This window comes from Homalodisca vitripennis, chromosome 2, assembly GCF_021130785.1.
Source record: "Homalodisca vitripennis isolate AUS2020 chromosome 2, UT_GWSS_2.1, whole genome shotgun sequence".
NCBI lineage: Eukaryota > Metazoa > Arthropoda > Insecta > Hemiptera > Cicadellidae > Homalodisca > Homalodisca vitripennis.
This window is the reverse complement of record NC_060208.1, coordinates 163551834-163574488: the sequence shown is the minus strand read 5'-3', so window position 1 is coordinate 163574488 and position 22655 is coordinate 163551834. Positions and strand designations below refer to the sequence as shown.

The following is a 22655-nucleotide window of genomic DNA, read 5'->3' as shown; positions in this document are numbered from 1 at the left end:
TAAAAAGTTGAAGTCTTTTTAACTTTTTCATAATTAATGGAAACTTACTTTTTGGATACCCCTCGTAAATCAACCCTTTGCACTCAAAAGGCCAGCAACACTGGCCACACCAAGGTTGCAGACAGCTCGTGTTAGTTTTGCCGTAGTTTGTCCTCACAACTCGTATGGCCAGTACAGATGGCTGCACTACTTTCATTGACAGCTCAGTGGCTATATTTGTTGTTTACCTCCCCAAATGGGATTTATTTTTCAACTTCAGGAGTTATTTGCATAGTAATTTAAAATGTTTAAAAAAGAAATGAAAAATAATTTTAAATTTATTTTTAATGAATTTTTTTAAATATAAAGACAAACATACATTTGGGAAATTTAACTCTTAAATGTATATTTTTAACAAAAAAAAAAAGTAAATAAATGTTATAAAGTAGGCCTTTACAGTTATGTTATACTAAGAAATGAACTATTTTACATTTTTCTGTCTTTACTTTTTTTACAGAATAAAACTTAAAAATACATATGTGTAGTCAAAAATAGTTTGCAGACGTCGTCTAGTACAATTTTCTAGAATTTTATCCCTTTTATCACTTCAGTGTATAGGCCCACTACGCATCATTCGTCTTATTTGCATAGTCAATGTTTAGAAAATAATTATAGACTAATTTAAAATTTACTGCTTTACTTAAAAATTACTTTATAATAAAGCTGCTTGATAGGTTATTCAACAACCAACTTTATCAGTTATAGGGATAAAGCACTAACCATTCATTATAAAACAAAAAGAATATTATAAAATAACTGCTGTTTACTGGCCTTACGAGATATGGAAGTATATCTTGGCAAGTACAGCTGAACATACAAGCTGAGATAACATTACGGTAAAAATTAATCAGCGCTTCTGACAAAATGGAGGTGACCAGTAGAGCTGGCCATACGAGCTCCAAGGACAAATTATAAATATTGCCTTCGAGTGCATAGGGTTAAGCTTTCAACATATTACAATTAAATTTTCAACCTTTATTATAAAATAACATGCACAATAATATAATCTATTAGTTATACACTTTAAAAAATTAGTAAAACATATTTAAATGGCTTTAAACTACTTAAAATTCTTTTATTATAAGTATAACTTCTACAAAGATTGTCTTTCTTATTTTTTAGCTAGTCACATAAACATGTAGTGCATAATTTTACTATTCAAATCATAAGGTGAAAAGTTTTAACTCCTCAAATAAAACAATTCAGAATTGTTCTAATTCAATATTAATTACTAAATTATTTAATTACTTAACATACCATTATCTCCATTTTCGGCTCCCCTGCCACCTCCCCTTCCCCGTCCACCTCCTCTTCCTCCACGGAAAGAACTTCCATTATCACCATCCTCATCTCTATTACTATAACGGTTACCACCACCATAGCTGTCTCCACCATCATCATAGCGTCCTCCTCGCCCACCTCCTCTACCACCACGGCCCCCGCCGCGGCCTCCACGGCTTTCTCCGTCATCATAACGGCGACCACTACCTGTAATTTTTAAGAATCAAAAATCATTTTAATTAATGAAATAATTACTATTAAAGTGTCAATGAAACCAGTAGAACTGTCTGTGAATGACAAACATTTTCATGTAATTAATTATTTGTAGTCAAAGCTTGAAATCTAAAATGAACGAATGAAAAGGTTATCTTCTAAGGAATGCTATTTAACATAATTCAAACCAAAAACTCAAGCATGTTGAAAGATATATTTTGCCAGCCATTTGGAGATATATTTGCAGCACAGCAATCTATGTAAATATCAGAATTAATTGTTGTTCATATCCCTGACATTGGGGAAAAGGGATTGAAAACCCTATATATTACATTTGTTGGATCAGTCATAAAATTTGTATATGCCAAAAATGGTTCATGTTTTTCACAGTGTATGAAAACTGCACAAAATGCAATTAGGGTATTTTATATTTATTAAAGCAATTCTACTTTTTACTTAAATATTTTCCAACCTTTTGTCAAAGATCTGTCAAAATCATGAATTTAACATCTATAGTACAGTACACCATTGTTTATCCACATTTATTGAAGAATAGACAACTTTTGTTGAACTTAGCAGCATAATTAGTTTTTTCATAAACACATGTCTATAATGATGCATATAATAAATAACAAATTAACAATGTTATAGTAGTCCTATTAGAGATTGTAAATTTGAAGAATGTTTAATAATTAGGGTGTCAGACCAACAATTGCATCAGTGTGGTGAAAGATCTATAAATTGTATGAGCTTGAATTATAACAAAGAACAGTGAAAACTATTCTATAATTAGGAACCATAAGTTGTCGTGAGTCATTATAATGCCATAACATAGCTAGACTGGCTGATTTATTTTAAGCTAAAGAGAAACTTCATCAGCAGAAATTATGACCTTGATAGGTCACATGAATGTACTTCCCGGAAGCAGTGTACTAAAGTTACAAAAAAAGAGACTGATTGATTTAATCTATTCGTTTTCTCCATCAAGGTGACCACTCAAAACCTCTTCAAATTCCCGGTTGGAAAGTTCCGATTCTCTACTCTATAAACCAAATAAACAACAACTGCAATATTGTATTCAACCCTTATGCCGAGTTCTACGGTGATGGTTTATCATCACCAATTGTATTTGCAAGAAATGCCACAAAGCTGTGATGCTGTAGCTATTTGTCAGTGACGATTTATCGCTAACACCTATTTTAAGCTCCTTAGGTTTAATCTCTGTGTCTTTTGATGAGTCCACAAAACATAGTGTATAACTAATAACTTTCCTTTCTGTAATGTTGGGGAAATACATATATTAAATACAGAATAAACAAAAATAACAATACTAACACAGCGTTAGCGCGGGGCAGACTGCAGTCCATCATTGCGAGTCAGAAGTCTGCAGTGGACCCTACGTCAAAGTAATTTGCAGACATTCTTCTTTTAAATTATCGAAATAGTAGATCATAAAATGAGCTTCCAAAATATATTCCATGTACATAAAAGTGTATGGGTATATTTACATTTATAGAGAATCTATTTATTTATTACAACACGAAATAAGACATACTTAACCCTTTGAGCCCCGAACCTAAAAATATAGTTTGTGAAAATTTTTACCAAGTCTAGTTTTGCAAGTAACTGTCTAAAAACCCCAAGGCCTTCTCAGTGATTTTGTACGATTTCATTTGAAAAATCATACCATGACTAGTATACTAGCTAATGGCCTAAATAATACATTAAAATGTTTGGAATAAGGTACTTTACAAATAAAAAATTCAAAAAGGGCTAAAAAATTGTCATGTACTTTTATATATGTAAAATAACGCATATGTGCAAACTAAAAAAAAAGAAAAGTTACATTTAACATTTTTTTAGAAATAAAACAAGGGACAATTAACCCGTGGGATATAATTTTATTTCATGTGTCATTTTATTGCAAACATACAAAAAAATTTTCAGACAGATTAGTTCAATAATAAATATTTTGTAAAAATATTTTTTTTTAAATGACACAAAACCTGTGACGTACTAGGCCTAGGTTGTGTAACATTATTCTCAGCTGATGTAGATGGTATCTCAGGTGTTAAGTCTTTAGCACTAAATAGGCCTACATTTCTGCCATTGCCACTATCATATTTAGGATCATACGTCGGATCAAGGTCACTATCATCGTCAAAAATATCAGATAATACCGAATCATCATCTGAAAAGTCAATATTCAATTGTCTGTCAACTTCACTTGAATGTTCTGCTAGGTTTGAGTCACCCATTATTTACAAAATAAAATAATATTTCATACTGAAAGTACCGAAACAATAATATAACTGTCGTCACACAAACGTAAAGAACATCAAAATAAACACAGAAGTGTAACAACACAACACAGTCTACTAAACGTAAACAATTACACAGCAGATGCAGATGTTGTTCTTAGTAACAGCTGATCTTCTTACTCTTTCTTTAGGAGTTATGTAAATATTATTTAGTAACCTTTGACCATGCAATCATATTGTATATGTATGAAAATAACATTATAAGTTCTAAAACCACTGGTGTCGCTAAAATTAAACACTTAAGAGCCATAATAACTTTATAATAACTTATATCATGCCGACGACATATCGTCGTGTATTTACACTGGCAAGTAAAGTTGCGAAAGAATTTGTGTAACTACTGTCACATAATATGAACAAGATAAACAATTTTTTGCTTTTTCACAAGTACTTGCTACATTTGTATCGCTGGTTGTTCCAGGAGTCAATACGAAGTCTGATCACACATGGCAGTGATGTCTCGGCAATGTTTATGGTTGAAATTTTAATAGTCGAGACTGATCTCCAGTCGACACTGGTTTGTAGCAGCGCTCACGAGAGCTCTGGTCACAATTTTTACAGTCAGACACAAAACTTGCACAGTTTTTGTCAGTGTAAACCCTGTTCAGTCGAGGTTTGGATGTGACCGCAATATAACATCACTTTCTTTGTAACCTATGTAATCTGATGACCAATCGGAACATGTGCGACGAGCAATCATTCATAGACAAACCGAGGTCTCGGCCGCGATACGAGTGGTAAGCAGTGAGCGATGACTTTTAAGTTTAATGTTTGTGTAGTACATATGGGGAACACTCATGACAAGACGTGAGCAGCAGAGCGGTACCACATGATGCCGCTAATCCACCGCCAATTCTAGACAATAAATGTTTCTCCTGCCCCTCAGCTCATTCTGTCATTGCTGTGCAACATTGCAACAAAAACGCACCTTACTTGGTGTTACTTGATATAGCTTACCCACTATTTTATTCTCTATATTTGTATGCCACGCTTTAAGGTTTAAAACATCCAACAACAAAAGATTATAAACAAAATTTGGAACGTTATAAAAATTAAACAAAATAATATGGTTTTATGTACAAATTTTATTTAAATTGTGGAGATTTTATTATCTTTCAGCTATTTTCTGTTCTTCCATCAGGTCATTCTAATGATTTGTTTAATGGACCATCTTACCATTCATATAAAATGCAGTAATTTAGATATTGTTGTACAGTGGAACCTCGATAAGTCGGATTAATCGGGACCGCGGCCGATCCGGGTTAACGAAGATCCGGGTTAACGAAAATCCGGGTTAGCCGAAGAATTAATAAAATACGGTATACTTATTGTAATAACATCAAACATATGCACATTTAATTATTATTAATCCTTACAGTTCATTTATAACTGTTAATTTCCTGGTAAAAAACTCAGTCAGCTTTGGTTGTGCCAATGTCGTCTGCCGCTTGCGATCCCGCAGTCTCTTCAACATGAGCAATTCAGCCGGCGATGTTTGTGCCTGCCGCTCGAAATAAACCATTAGTTCGTTTAGTTTGGTCACTGCATCTCCATGGCCTCCGGAGCGAGGTAGGAACGGTACTGAGGGGCCAGGCGTGGTGGTAGTAGCGTGGGAGAGGATTTAGGGAAATACGCGTCTGTTATTGTTTCCGAGAATCCGGGACAATGACCGCCACTCGGCCGCCGTGTGCCATGAGTCACACACTCACTGTCTTACAGTCCCATCAAATACTGATGCAAAATAGATTCACGGATACTATACCACTCAAACATATTACGTTTTTATTATTGAAATGTTTGTCTGATTTTTAAATTTTTTTATTGAAAATCTGTCCGGGTTAGCCGGACTTCCGGGTTAACGGGGGCCGACTTATCGGGGTTGTACTGTAATAGTTTTAAATCATGTATTGACTTAAAAACAGAGTTATCTAATTTGATTAAAACAAAGTAGAGATGACTGAATTGAGTAAGAGATAATCTTCCACTGTACCAAACAAGCAACATATTTATAATATGATTCCATAATACAATGTTAGCAACGTTCTGTTAGCAGAAAATCATTTAAATGACAAAATAGCATTATTTCTGGCAAAAATTAAGATTAAATAATTACCTTCACTTGCAGGCTTTGAAGTCTGACATTTTTGACATTCTGTTCGCCAGCTGAAATTGCTATTGTTACAGTCTGAATCAGGGCAGATCCAGTCTCCTTCTCTCCGTCCTACACAGATAAAAGATAATAAATAGAAAAGATATTTTGTTTTATCAGCATAACTTAAAATGATCAATATTAAAACAACAGAACTTACCGTCTCCATCACCAAATCTTCCGCCACCACGGCCTCCTCTTTCTCCGCCGCGACCTCCACCACGTCCTCCTCCCCGTCCACCACCTCTGCCTCCTCTGTCAGATCCAAAGCCGGATCTTCCACCGTAGCTGTTACCTCTCTCTTCATTGTCTACCGGGTCAAAGCCTCTACCTTTACCACCCCTTCCGGTCTCTGATTGCTGAAATAGAAAAATATATTCATTGGATTTATTTTCATGAAAACAATATTGTGCCAAGCTTACAATTGTCAGTTGAATCAATTTATTAAATAAAATTGACTATTGACATAATGCTTATCACATTTTGTGAATCATCAGGTTTTATTAAAATTAGAATAATTAATTTAGCATTTAATCCTAGAACTGGTAAGTTCACTGTATTATGGTGCAGTATTTTGGGCCAACCAGTAATTCTCTTTGAGAGTAATTTAAACCTTAACCATTACTCATAAGAAACGTGTTATAAAGATGAAATAAAATAAATAAATAGAATATAGGCTAAAACTACGAACTTCTGAACTTTTTGATAAGTTCATAAAAATTCAAAAAATATCTGAGGAAATAAAAAAACCCATTTACTTTTTTTATTATATTCAATTCAATTCAATTTGTTTACTGCCGTTAAATAACATATGTTACAATAGGCTTTGTCACATTAGTCAATATGTAAGTGACAGGCAACAAATTCTAAATATGATGTTAAATTGTATGCAGATTTAAAACAGGTACAGTTTGTACTTTACTATGTAAAAAGTACATAGTAATATTAACCCTTTGGTGACCATCGTACAATTTATCGGAAAGGTTAGAAAATTTACATTTAAATAAAATAATTTTGTTATAATATTGTATATTTGTTGACTAAGCGTGTTAACGATGCTGGTGAACGAAATCCATTGATCTCCCTGTACACACAATAAGTGCCGACCAAGATGACCTAGAAGGTTGAAATATTGTGTGAAAGTCTACCTCTCTACATCGCTATTGAAAATTGTAAACATTGGTTCATTGGGAGTATTACTTTCTGTTAGTCAAAATATGACTAGTTACATTGGTCCTTGGGATAACCATGTTGACAACAAGAATGACACAAAACAAGAAAATTAATTAACAGGGTGTACTGTGAATATCATACACCATATGATATTTTTCAGTAACTCATCACCACATATGGTGAAGTTACTTTGATGGATTAGTTGGTTTGATACAAAGCTTGAACATTTAATCTTAATCTACAGTATAACTACATATTAAACGGGGTACAGGGTAAACAGATAGCATTCACTAAGATCGACAGTCTATCTACTGTGTAAGTACCAGATGAAAATAATCCTATTGATTGGTTCCTCCTTGTTACTAAACATCGTGTTTCTTGATTTTATCTATTGAGAAACAAACAATATGCCCAAGAAGAGTTAACTGCTCCTTCTCTTCAGCCAATGATAGATGCAAATAAAAAAAACTGAAAAATATAAAAACTGAAAAAAGTCATTGACCTCCTTGCACATGGGAATTGTGAGGATCAATATGTTTCAAAGTTATTGGAAAACCAGTAGAATGATTGATTTAAAGTTAGTGAGAGAACAGATGTAATGTGATCACGGCTCTTGCTAATTTTGAGATGCCTGCATTTTAAACAAAATAAAAATCCTAATGGTAGACTGACAGAGGTTAGATCAATCATATCAGGTGATTCCAATAAAAGTGCATGTTTTTTTCAGGGTTCATAAAGGATGTGAATGAATACAAACATATTTTGTCCAATACACATCATAAACATATTTTGTGGGGTCTAAAATTTGTGATATGCCTCCTTGTATGCAACTTGTAGTGTCCCTTTGTGATTCGACTAGAAAATTGCAAAGCTATTGAAACAAAACTTTATTTCCTTCGTAATAACACATAAAAATCTACATAATGTGAAGAATGTAAATTAAACTTATTGTTACAGTAAATGTTCAAAATTTTCCTCCTTTTGTGTTGATGCAAAGCTGAGTTCTTTGTAACATCTACTGTCTTACATAAGAGTCTGGGTTTCCTCCCACTTCTGCTGCAGCAGCTACAACATTGTGTGATGAGAGTTAGGACTCTATTTACTGGTGTCTCATACACCAGGTTTTTTAGAAAGCTCCAAAGGCAAAAGTCCAGCGGTGTAAGATCGGGAGATCTCTGTCCAGTGGTCAGGGCCATTCCTCCCAATCCATCGTACTGGGTACTCCTGGTTCAGGAAATCATGTACCCCTCAGGTTAAGTGTGCAGGAGCGCCATCTTGTTGGAGCCACATTAAACTCATTTTTAGATTTTTGTTACAAATAAAGCTGCAGAAAATGCCTAAAATTTTATTTTTTAAACATGTTTTTTTTCAGGATACAACATATATATATTGGTTGTGTGGATGCATAAAAATATCACTCCAATCCCATTTATGCCTTGGTTAGACGTATTAGGCCTTGGTTTATCTGAATGTGTAACTCTTGCTGACCTCTAGTTGATGGCATCACCATCTAAATTAGTGTTCTGAGGATCAGTAATATGATTTTTGTCATCTTCATAATAAAATATCATCTTAAATACCATCAAATTAACTACTAAAACTACTTACATTGTCATCTGAATATTCATCTAACACTGCACCTATTTCGTCCTGATCCAAATAATCTTGTTCCATGGTAAAAACAATCACTTACACAATAGTACATATATACAGGTACACTATACACTAACACGTCTTTAACCTAAATATTAAGACAATTTTTTAGAAATTTTGAATTAGTATTCGATAAATTAATAAACACCACAGGCTGCAACAGTTTACAATTTTATTTATTACATATAATAATGTCTGTATTATTTCTTCAGTTACTATATTTTTGTTTATAAATATATTGTGAGTTATATTAGTTTATAAAAAAAAGTAATGTTCCTTATAAATATTCTTTAAAACTACAAGGGTTACACTTCGTAATAAATGCATTGCATTGCATAAATATTGATAAATGATCAAGCAACTACATTATTTTTCATATTTTACCTATACAAAATTTAATGATTTTACCAGGTATTCCAGTTTACACACCCCGTATTAGGATAAGTGGTAGGCTATTTGGTTCTTAAAAAACCAACACACAGCATAACCTTTTGAAAATAAAATTAAATAATGGTGCATTATAATAATGACTGAATACTTGGTGCTTTAAAAAAATTTAAGTATTAGATTCTTAGTCCTCAAGCTATAAATATTTAAAATTATTTCAGGGTAACTAAATAAATAGATTGGTCTTTTCATATATTTACATTCAATTAATCTAATAAAAATAGATTCAATTAGTCTAATAAAAATGGTCAACATAAAAATCATAACCTGGTATAAGTTAGAAACAGGAGCAGAGTATGTTGTTGTTGATGGACCATCATCCCAGTCATCATCGGCCATTTCTGAAAAAAATTCAAATTTTGGCGTTTAACAAAATATGCCTTGATATGCTTTACTTAATCACTGAGCAACAAAACTGTCATCGATTTAGTCACTTCTGCGTTTCCAATAAATCACTCCTCATTAAATTTAACAACATTCATCCAAAAACTGCAATGCATGTATATAAAATCATTATCAGAATCTTATTGTAAATTGAACCCTTTAGAATACAATATAATTTACTGTTACTGTGTAAATATTAAAAATTAAGATTTAATACATAGTTCTGTACTTTAAATTTTTTAATACTTTAAAATACTTCATTTCTATTTTTATTAATCTATAATATAAAATTGAATCGTAAAATGTGTTGGTAAGCGCATAACTCAACAACGCCTGGACCAATTTAGCCAATTCTTTTTTTTTTTTAATGTTCGTTGAAATCCATGGAAGGTTTTTATGAAGCAAAATATAAGAAAAGTTACCTGAAATATTTTGAAATCCAGAAAAATATAGTTTTTACATTTCATAATCTAAATTAAACTGGCACTAAACAGCTGTTCACACCTTCAGTTTTATGGCAACAAATTGGCTGAAACATCTGTTTACATTTAAATTTGATCAAATATTAAGTAAACAGTGCTTGATCAGTAGTACAATGCAGATAGTAAATAAAAAGTTAATATCAAAATTTTACTCCAGATCGCACCAGTGACGAATTTAAATCATCTAATACATTTTAAATATTATTTAAACACTGCTACGTAACAAACCTTAATGAACAAAGTTATGAATGTTTTCACATAAGTGATTTTAAACTGGTGGGCTTCTTTGACATTTTGATATGGCATTTTAATAGTGGCTTTTGGAAAAACAGAGAAATGAACACTAAAATGCCTCAACGATTCATTCTTTCCCTGTCTACAGTCCAAAAAACACGTGTAACGCAAAACTTTAAGTATTACTTCCCCTTGGCCGTAATAGGTCCTACGTATGTGTATATTTTCTTCATCAGAACAACAAAACAAACAACTATGTCTCTGGAAATATTTTAAACTGAAAATAGATTACAGAAGCCGATAGTAGACGATTTTAAACCAAAGTAGATTTCCGAGAACTGCGTAATCGAACGTACAGTATATAGAATTTGATCGAGGAAATATTGCAAGCTGAAATGTGACATAGTACGTGAATTTAAACGATCTGAAGTGGGCACTTTTTAACCGAAGTAGGCTTCTCGGTCCTATATAAGTATATATTTTTTTCTTTGTCAGGACAAGGCAAACTCTACTACTACTATGGCACTGAAAATAACTTAGACCTGAAATTTACCACAAAATTAAATAATATCTACTTGATGTGTCACCTATGCCTATTTACGGTTTAAACTATGCATAGGACTTCATCATAAGTGCCTTTACTATATAATATAAGGACTTCGGTTTTGAAAATTGCGTGTGAAGCCGCGGGTAACAGCTAGTAATAAATAATAAACAACATATATTTACCAATCCTATAATGAATAACTGATTTGAACTTACTTTCATAAAAACTAAATTGAATGAAAATAAAAAAAAGATAATTGAATCAGGTAAAATTGTTCACACGTAGAGGCGGTTAGAGAGTTCGGATTAATGCATCCATGCATCGGATCTAAAGCAGAATTTAAATCCTGACCATAGAAAATATCTTCATCAATAAATAACTCGGTTAATCAATGGCTTAATTAATAACAATTGCAAGTTTTTCTACCAGGGACACAAAAAACTACATAATTAGAAAAAGGTACTTTGGTATTATCCGGACGCCTCTATTTTTGAAGAAGTTTTCCCTATCGGAGACATAAATAAATTACAGTATCAAACAGAACAGACTTATTTAAACTATTTTGAAATTTTCAAGTCATTACGATGAACAGTTATCATATTCTGTGTCTCTAAAGGAAGCAATGTCGACAAGAACTGAGGATTCTTACAGTGATCAACTTGTACATCCTGGAGGCAATAATCCAATTCCACATCAAGAAACCGGAATCCGCTGGAAGTGGATCACAATTCCACCAGTAGAACACCAGACATGCCAACAACTACTGCCTACCTGTGCACAAACTCAGCTCCACTGAAAAGAAGACGAGATACATCGGTGCCAAGATGTGGAGCGCCCTGCCAGACGCGCTGAAGGAAAGGGACAAGCGGCTCTTTAAAAGAGACCTGGCTACAAGATCAACCCTTTTATACTTTAAATGAATTTTTTGACTGTTGTAATTCTTGACGTCTTAACTTTAAGATCTTTTAATGCCTTATTAATGTGACTATACTTATCTTGATGATAATGTAATAAAGATATTTTGACTTTGAATGCGTTGCCACCAGTTGCCGCTACTCTGGATTGCCACATGTAATCTGCCAATAAAAAACTTATCTCTTCAGTTCAAGGTAAATCCCAGAGGTGAAGATAATTATTCATGATGAAATTATAAATTAATCAAGCGCATGACAATCAATGAAAACAAAAACTAAAAGGACAAAAATTAATTATTTTAAAGTGATAGGTGATTTGGCTACAGGAAATATGACTTATCGGGTATTTTTAGATTCATTACGAAATAAGGAAAGTACAAGTAACATACAATGAAGTTTATTTTGGACCCCGATAAGGAAAACTCGTCCAAAAATAGTAGCCTCCGGATAATACAAACGTACCGAAAAAAACAGATGTTACTTGACTTACTATGAAAATTAGATGTAATTATGACGATTGGTTCTTGTTTTCTGCCTCCTAAAAGAAAGTGAATTTGATGAGAAAAAGGCCACTGTTTCTATTTACTATTTATTACTAGCTAAATACATATGGGTGTTATATAAATATAAAAAGTGAATGAGTCCTCACGTGATCAGAGCTTGAATTTGGGTACTATCTCAAGGGATTTTTTTTTCTCGCCAGACGTATGGGTTAGGGCCACAGAAATCTGCACTGAAGGCCAGGAGAATATTTAATCGGTACTTTCCTGACCCCAGATCACATGCCAAATTATCCAACATTATTTAAGTTGGACAATCTGGGATATGATCTGAAGTCGGGAAAGTATCGATCAGATATGCCCCTGGCCATCAATGCAAGTTTCTATGGTGCAACCCCACAATTCTGGCTAAAAAAGAAAAACCTCGCTAGAGATAGTACCTAACTTCAAACTCGGATCATGTGAATACTCTTACATGTTAATTTTCACTTTATTTTTATAATACGTACGTATGTATAACCTAATAACAAGTAGTACATAGGGATGAAGTGGCCTTCGTCTCAACAACATCACTTCCTTTCAGAAGGCAGAAAACAAGAACCAATAGTCATAATGACATGTAATTTTCATAGTAAGTGAAATAAGTCTGTTCTTTTCAGAAATGTAGTTTTTTATCTCCCCAAGAAGATCTCCTACAAAATAATGACATATCGATAATACTAAAGTACCGTGAACACTGTTCTCTTACATCTTAATTAATACTACAGATGCTAAAGTGAGTTTGTTATTTAATCATGTATAAAACTACGGGAGCAATTGTACTGAAATTTTACATGAACATTCTTAGAATCTGTGGGTAACATATAGGCATATTCTTACTTTGAAAATCCCTCAGGGCTCCACTCCACTGGTCTCTGTAGTTGCGAAAAATCTTATCTTGGTCTCTAAAGGTTGCAATAGGCCTACAGCAAATATTATAGTTCAAAGAGCCTGTTAAATGTAATCAACTGTTCTGTGTAAACATTGTTTAAACCTTTCAGTACCAAGCATATTGGGAAGGTCACGTAACGTAAGACCAGAGTTACTGGTGCGGGTTCTCCCGTCGGGTACTGCAGCATAGTCGCTGGGTATGTCACGGTAGCCCCAGAGCAAGGCTATTGTTCTCTCATTAGCCCAGCCCAATCCAACTCAAGAACAATAGCCTTGTAAGATTTAACATAACTGCAGAACAAGACAAGTTCTGATAAATTCAAGGCAGTGAACCGCCTTCCTAATAATTTAAAATTACCAGCAGTAACTTGCCAAAGGATTACATATTCGTTTTTATTGTAACTTCTCACAATCTAATTTAAAATTAGATCCCAATATTTCTTTCCCAAAATTTTCATTTAATTTAAGAATTATCCAATGTAGCTTTAAAAACACTACATATACCTTTAAAAGTTAGAAACGTTTTTCATTTAAAAAAATTAGTTTTGTGTAAATTAAGAACTCAATAAATGCCTGAGAATATTTACTCAACAAATCTCTGTATTATGGTGTAATATATTTCATTGAGATAGATCTTTGAAAATGTAGTTTAATAATACTAACAATTTACAGATTTATGTATTTATTAGTAAACAAAGTACAAAACTGACTTTAACCATGAAAATGCATGTGTTGTTAGATAAAACATTTTTGTGTGTGTTGTTATTTTGTTTGAATATTATATGAATGTCTACACAATGCTGCTTGCTATAGTACATTTTACATAAAACGTATAAATCAGTACTAATTTTATTGATATTAGTCAATAAATGGTTGGTGTACTGCATGAAAATGTTGAGAGACTTAAATAAAGGCTCTTGGTGCTTAATGTCCGAACTGGTCCAAGCCTATATAGGCTCTTGGGGTTTTATGACTTAACAGGTTGAACCTATATAGGCTATATATATATATAGGCTCGGCACTAAAAGGGTTACTGACAGGACAACCGCATGTTTAATTTAACCATTATTTTAAATTTGTTTAAATTTATAGTGTAAAAGTATAGCTTCAGCTTGATAGTAAAAACACTTCTTATTTCAACCTTTGCTGCAACCGCTATTGAGCACAGAGTAAGGAAATATCAAGATTTAATAAAATTAAGTTTTAGTACAATACACTTTTAAATCTACATTTTAGCAAGTATGTAGTGTTTGGCGAGTACTATATAATGTTCTAAATATTTGCTAAAATAATAATTATAACCATGTAAAATTTCAGTACAATGGTTCCAAATTCCACTAGTTTTTACGTGATTGATTTGTCATCATCATCAACGCAAACACCAGCAGCCCCTTTGCCATAAGGCCAAAACCACTCTGAAAGCACTATAAATCTAAAGATGGCGTTGACAACAGACCTCAGTAAGATGATACACAGCCACAATACCTTCTTTATTATTGACTAGAGAAGCTGGACAGACTATGTCCACACTGTGGTGGCTACAGTAAAGTACAAACCTTAAACTAATTAAAGATAGCAAAGGTTAGTGGTCGTCGGGTAGAGTACGATAAGCGGACCCGGTTTTTTATATCGAAGAATATAGTCATTGATACCTAATATTCACATCTCAAATCCTGGACTATCAATCGATATAAAAGTACCTATAATCCTCAATAACAATCATATGTTTTAAATTAAAATATGAATTTAATATTTACAGTGATCAAACAAATTATTATAGCCAAAATTAGGAAAACTGAAGACGACCATATTTACTCCTCTCACAGTTACAGTTGTTTCTTTCCCACAAATTTCACATAATGGGTTTTTCAGTACGAGTCCAACATGTTGAAGCCAGGAAAAAGCAACGTCATGTAGTTTTATGAAATTGACTGCCATTTTTAATAATCAGAATTACTTATGTAAAATTGAAATATCCTACGTGTATTATTTTACAGTGTTTACAACTGTTAGTATAGATTATTTAAGTTAATAGTTCAAAATAATTAATCAGTATCGATTGTTATGATTAAGTAATATCGTTTGCCAATTTCGATATAAAAAACCGGGTCCGTTTATCTTACCCTACACTGGTTGTCTCCCAGTGGCATATAAATATTCTTCTAAAGAGTAATGGTTTACGACTTCAGATAAAACTCAACCTTACACACAAAGTATAATGCCTTCACTTCATTTGGCAGAGCATCATATAGTTTAGTAGCTAGAACACACAGCGCAATAGCATTACAGCCTTTAACAGGGAAATATTGCTCCACCTGAGAAAAGAAGTTCAATTTGTATAACAATCAAGCCAATAATTTCATTTTTACCCATTGTAGTTCTGGCCTACATCTAGTAATGTAATCTAGAGAGTGAAAGCTTTGCTATAAAGAATAGATTTTGGGTAAAAACTGTGAGACTTTGATACCTCATCATAAGAAACAGCTATCCAACAGGAACTAACCTAAATAAAATAAAATCCAGTCACGTTGTTTAAAAGTATACAAGATCTTTAATATAAATTAAGATGACAAATGGTTACTTGGACAATCTTGTAACTCCAAATTTTAGCGTTCTTGAAATTTCTTATCAAGGGGACTCCACGCTATACAAAAGTAGAAGTGATTTGTATCTAAAACTATATGTCAATCAAATATATTTGAAGTCAACAGTACTATATTTAATTATGATTATACTTAATAATTGTATATCACAAATATACAATAACAGATACTAAATAATATAAATTCATATTTATCATTGCCTACCGGAATAATTCTGCCTTCCAGCCTTGACTACGATGAAGAAGAAAGAAGCTGTGCTTAGTTTCAGAACAGGCCGGGATGCAATAAAAATAGCGGGAAAAGTAAAATACAAAATTAAATACAAAATATCAAAATAGAGATTTAAGAATATTTTTGAGTTAAAACAAATGTACCAAGTCTTTTTCGTTAAGAGTTGTAATCAATTTAAATCTCCCAAAAGTCATATTATGATAAATTAAATTTTAATATTGATACTACTTTATAAGATTATTCAACATATGTTATTATTTGAGGTTGAGGTATCAACTTAAAAAGTTATATATAATTATAATAAATCCTACTTAGGTGTGGAATACTACTACTACCTAATCTTTAACAATAACAAAGCCTGTATTAATTTTTACACCTTAACATTCTCAAAACCATTGATTAAATGAACAAAAAGCAAAATAATGTACAACTTCAGCTAAAAAGTTGTTTTTACATTATTGTGATCAAATATCGATCGGTTGCGTTCGTTATAAAATAACTTCGTGAAAGTTGTTATGGTTACCATAAATAATTTATAATATCTTATTTGTACAGTACATCAAAATATCTAAAAACTATATGTTAAAAAATTAATAGTTGTTTTGATTAAATTTCACTGTTATTTAACCATAATAGGCTGTTGAACTGAATTCCAAAGAAGCTACTATTAACTTTCCACCCATATATTACACTCCTGTAATGAACAAGTCTCACTACCCTCTAACCGCATCATTCATAGTCAGGCGAATATTTTAATGGATGATTCACGCTTATATTTAAGCTCGTTTCAAGTTTTGTAGTTAGCGCTGACTTCCTAAGGAGAAAGGTCTGCTGATGAATGTGGTTGAACATGAAAGACGATCATAATATAGGTCTGTGATTTTTTTTCTCACCATAATCAGTATCCAAAATTGCATCCTGATGTATCTTCCTTCCGAATATGTGGCCCAACAGAATTGTAATAAATCAGAATGCTTTACTTTCCAAGTTTTCTTTGTTTCTAACCTTATAACTTTCTTAAAATAAATGTTAAATGGGTATAAGGAAGGAACTACAAAAAATTAATGATGAATAAATAACATAAATTCGTGTGACGATTTTGTAAAATTCTTTACGTACTTAATATTTTTAAATTTGTTGTATTTAATTGTTAAACTATTCTATTCTTATTGTTACTCTGAGGTGTTTTTGTTACTTGTTAATTTTATTATTATTTTTACGTTTTATACAGTATTTATCAAGCCACATTAGACTGTCACGTTTGTTTTTCCTTCAAACTCTGCCTTATTGCACCGTATTTATCACACTATCTTGCTATTATACTGATAGAAACATGGTGTAATCAGTTGGGAAAAAAATAAATAATCTATATGTATTTTATAACAAGATTATTTCAAATGAAATTATAGCTTAATTAGGTGTTCTATAGGTACTCTATGTGTCTTAATTTCTTTAACTGGCGTTCTTCGTGTATACGGAGTGATTTTTTTATACAACGGGTTGCACGGGTACTGTAGGTGGCACTTAATGGATGCTTGCTTTGGTCTACTGAAAACATGTTTTAGTTTAAATGTATAGAAGTGGTCTTTAATAAGGCTTGTCTTTAAAAAAATTCAATTTTTAATTCCAAAATGGCATCGAACTTCAATATTCAATACACTTCCAAATATACACAAATCCATTCGTCCTCCACCTGGTAGACCTATTGTTTCTAGCTACGGGAGTCCAACAGAAAGAATTTTAGCTTATATTCATGATCAACTTCAACTATTTGTAAAATCATTACCATCCTATATAAACAGTTCTACTGACTTCATTGAAAAAAGTATTACTGTAAAACAACCAATCCAATCCTCGTAACAGTAGATGTAAATGCTCTATACAAAAACATACCTTATAAAGAGGGTCTGAAGGCTGTAGAGAGTGTTCTAGACACTATAAAAAACTAATGTTATTGCCAATAAAGTTTTCTGTAAGAAAAGTAAAACAAAACATTTCATACATATACTGTTAATATTAAATCCATGATTCAATGTGGGTGTCAACAAGACGCCTAAGTACCTTATTCTGCACTCACTGGTAAGTGTATGACCAAGATTATTATAGTTAAAAACTATTGATGGTGATCAACGTTGAAGAAACGTTATAACTTGGCATTTTGTAGCGCCGGAGTTTTAATCTATTCTACAAACACCAGACATTCATATTATCAAGATTATTTTCAATTTATTAAAAGTCGTCTTCTTTACAAAGAGAACATCTTGACATTTGTAAGATCGTTTTTAAGATGTGAATTATAAGGTCTCAGAAGAACACTAGATGATCTCAGGTTGAGAGTGCTGAATCAAGTAAGCGACGATTTGGAAGATAAATTTTGTGAATTTGTTGTGAATATGTTTACTTACATATTGTCAAATCTCTGTGTTTCATTCATTTAGAAGCAAGACCGTCTGCTGAGTTGAATGCTCTAAGAAGTTCAAATAGATGGCATTAAATTATTCGTTTGTGACAAAGTCTTCTTGAACTTGGTTTTAAAAACACACTAGTTTTGAAACAGGTTCAGCACATTATAAATCCATGCTGTAATGGACACATTAGACTAGCTACTTTGTGTTTTATAAATATAAGGAAGATATTTTACAAAATATATAATAATTTGGAAAGAATTAAAAAATATGTTTATATTTGGAAGCAATACTGACTAACAAATTCTGATTTTATCACCTATTTTAACACCTTAGGGAACTTTCCAGAATTCAGTTATTCATAAAAAGCTTACAAATTGATTATACTAGTAGTATATTGTAAGTACACTATGGTTAATACCCTTTCCAATCAACATTCCTCAATTTTTGTAATACACGCTCTGAGTTGCATTGCCAGGACACCCAATTACCGATGATGTATCTTTCAGCAATGAAATGCAGATTTAAAAGAAAATTAAATAATATATCATTTGTAAATTAGCATGTAAAATAAAATATATGAGAAAATAAAAATTTGATGAACACACATTGGATCAGATTGTCCTGGGTTGCATATGTATCTATATGTTTGTTAGCGTGAGACTGCAAGGACTCAACACTTGATATGCAACCCACAGTAGACTAAAGGATGCTTAATTTTTACAAAGTACTTTTTTGTACATAATATTATAATACACTACAATTTAGCACTTTACTCAACATTTAATAGTAATATAGAACTTAGGTTTAATTAGTTATCTATACTTTGTACTTTATGAACGTATAGTTGATCTCAACGCAGGCCATTAACTCATTCTATGGTCATAAAAATTATGGTTGCCTGTAAAGTCGGTTTTACGGGCGAAGATTTTACGTGACAACGTCTTTTTCTCGGTAGAATATTTATTGATATGAATATTATTAAATTGCACAATAGGAACAAGGAATTGAATGAAAATAAGAATTGCACAAATTTTAACTATAGAAATATATTTTGTTTACTAAAACATTGTACATAATTTGAAATTAATTAAAAATTTGTTATTGTAAATGGTAAAGTTGAATAAAACATTTACTAAAATTGGAATTTGAAATTCTTGCTAAACACAGTTAAATTTCTAAACTCCCGCGCGTGGTGATTGGTCGGTTTAGTTCGTTTTTTTGGTCGCACTGTTATGACAGGTTAGAGGTTATAATTTGTTATTTTAAATGTTTGACTAGCAATACGCGCTGTTTCTTCTCAATCGACTGAATTACGATTGATTGCAGAGTGATTTAAACTAATAATTTACTTAACACTATCAACATTTGTCAATAGTATGACATAACCTATAAACTCAGTTTCTCAACTTTTGTGTCAATCTAAACAATTAATCAATCAATCATAGTTTACGATAATGAAATATCAGTGTACAATTATTTACCTTTATTGTTGTAGTTGTTGTAAATGGACGAATCTAAGCACTCCACATTTTCACGAATAAACATAGTTATCTGCTTTATCCCGTGCGGCGGACCCACTGGACGGGCATCGTAACGTTACCGGGCGTTACACTTTTTCATGAGTGACTCCGAGCCGCAACCTAATTTAACCCTTTGCACTCCTCAGTCCCTAAGAGGTGGACATGGTGCTTTACCTGTTGCACTCTGTGAATTCTCGGCGCAGCTGTGTCCGTACACTCCTCAGTCCACTTCTTATGGCCCAAGGTCATGTTCTCTACTACACTGAATATAGATGGTGCCAGATGTCTGTTCCACTCTGACATGTTATTCACAATCACAAAAACAGGGTGATTTTAAAGGGGCATTTTAAAAGGACAATTTTAAATGATCGTTTTTATGCTAAAGCGTTTGCTTTCATTTTTCTCTTATTGATTATTTAATATATTTTGCATGGATTTAAAAATCAAAGTCTTAGATATATTTCTTTAAAGGTAAAAAGCAAAATTACTACAAGCAAATCCACAGATATAAGTAGTTAATTCTAAGGCAAATTTTAATATATATATATATATATATATATAGGTGTTTGAAAAGTCTGGGCACGGCCTTAATAATTTACAAACCATAGCAGATAACATCTATAAACTTTGCACAGTGTCATATGGCTATGTAAACTATTTTTCCTTGCTATTACCATGACATGCCAACCATGGGGGGACGACCCACAGAAGAAAACATGGAAACCTTAAATTATTTAGAACTACGTCATCAAACTGTGACAAAATATCTGAACGAAAATAACATACAAGCAAAAAACAAGAATCTCATTGGTTGTCACAACAACGATAGCTCAATGGAAGGTAATTGTTTGGGTTTGTTTAAATAGTCATGAGTCACCCAGCTGATAATTGCCAGCTGAGTTTCAGCGGGGCAATCATCTTACAAAACAGACTTCAAAAATATTATTTTCATATTTATTTACTGCTGTTTTTACATTAAATAAGTGGCATAAAAATTAATGAAACTATTTAAAAAATATTTTATTCATCTATAGTCTAGTCATCAATAGAAAGGGTTATTTTATTTTGTATTTCAAGAAACAGAATAAATAATTTCCCCCCAAAAAATTGTACAATCTTGTTGATTATATAGTTTAGAATCAGCCAAGATATGGCAGGAACATTATATATATAACAGAGTTATTTACAAAAAATGTAATATAGTTAAATGTTACTGTCCATAAGAGGTGGCCAGAGGAGTTTAGAGCATTATAGCATCGGCCACTACATATGGACAGAGGAGTGCAACGACACGGCTCACAACAAAATATTCAGAGTTGTAGAGGATATGACCTTGGGCCATAAGAGGTGGCAAGAGGAGTGCAAATCACAAGTACTGTCATGCGGGACGGGGAGTGCAAAGGGTTAAGACGTTGTCACGTCAAAAATCAAAATCTCGTTCTTCAGTTATGAGCGCTAGTTAGGTACCACGCCGAAAGGAACGTTGAATCTGATCGGCTTAGAGTTTATACTGCAATATTATGATCAAAATATCAGCTGTCAAAATAAATTAATGTGCCTGTGTGGATTGTGGTTATTTTTTGTTTTACAGTATTCCTGTTATTGAGTTACAACTTTTAGAATAATTTATCAACATTGCTATATTTATTCATACTTAATTTAATCATTGAAGGTGTGTTTATGATACTCACATATTAGTTTCTTTTAATTTTTTAGTTATTAACATATTTTATGTTGTATGGCAGTTGATGTTGTATGTTTGCAGTGTATGACAATCTAAAACAAATTTAAAAAAGTAAAGCAACATTTTTACAAACTAAGTTCGACAAAATTATTACTAGTTTTTGGTTTTATCAATATAACATTTGATATGATATGATTGATTTCTTAAATTTAAAATTATCGCCACGCGTAAAATTCCAAAAAGGAGGACTTCTGTTTCCAGTGGGCTAGTATTGGCGGGTAGCCTTTAATAAGCGGCTTACACTCGTTATTCGATTGCTATAGTCGAATGGTTCCCTTGTTTTTATCCGAAACATAAATCGATATTACAATTTATTTAACTTAAAATATGATTTCAACTTATTAGTTATAATAATTTTAATGTAAATAAACAACAAGAAGTAACTAATGTTTTGAGATTTTGAAAATGGTGATGAATATGAGGAAAATATGCAAGATATTTCTCAACATGTGGGTTTGGCTCCTGGTAACACTTGGGGAGAATTCTTTTCTCCATTTCACAAAAGCAGTTACTTATTGATATCAAGCTGGGCAAGTTATAAATATTGTAAGGTTTCTTTGATATCCAAGTCTAGGCCATAGTTGTTTTTAATAAAGAAATTCAATAAAGAAATTTGAGTTTGAGTTTAATGTCAATTGTAAAATTTATGTATTTAAAATTGTAATGTACGAGATTCTTTTTGCTACGGGAATTTATTATAGCTTTTATCGTGTACAATTTTTACATACATCGAAGTTAGATAATATATCGAGCTTTTCGATAGTAACAATCGGATAACGAGTGTAGGCCGCTTTTTTATAAAGTCTTCCCTATTATTTTTTTGTATATAGATTTTACTCTATGGTTCATCGTGACTGTCAGGAATCAAGAGCGTTACGTTTG

General features: G+C 32.3%; 1 protein-coding gene across 1 annotated transcript in view; it reads right to left on the bottom strand.

The window, feature by feature from the left end:
• Positions 1 to 16222, bottom strand: part of LOC124354974 (ATP-dependent RNA helicase vasa) — a 52583-nt gene extending 36361 nt beyond the window's left edge. Inside the window, exons 1-5 of the mRNA XM_046805812.1 lie at positions 16075 to 16222; positions 9544 to 9617; positions 6164 to 6362; positions 5968 to 6075; positions 1297 to 1527 (exon numbers count right to left, since the gene is read on the bottom strand). Coding sequence (XP_046661768.1) covers positions 1297 to 1527; positions 5968 to 6075; positions 6164 to 6362; positions 9544 to 9615 — 610 coding nt within the window. The 5' untranslated portion in view covers positions 9616 to 9617; positions 16075 to 16222. The remainder of the gene's footprint in view (positions 1 to 1296; positions 1528 to 5967; positions 6076 to 6163; positions 6363 to 9543; positions 9618 to 16074) is intronic.
• Between the last annotated feature and the right edge of the window lie 6433 nt (positions 16223 to 22655).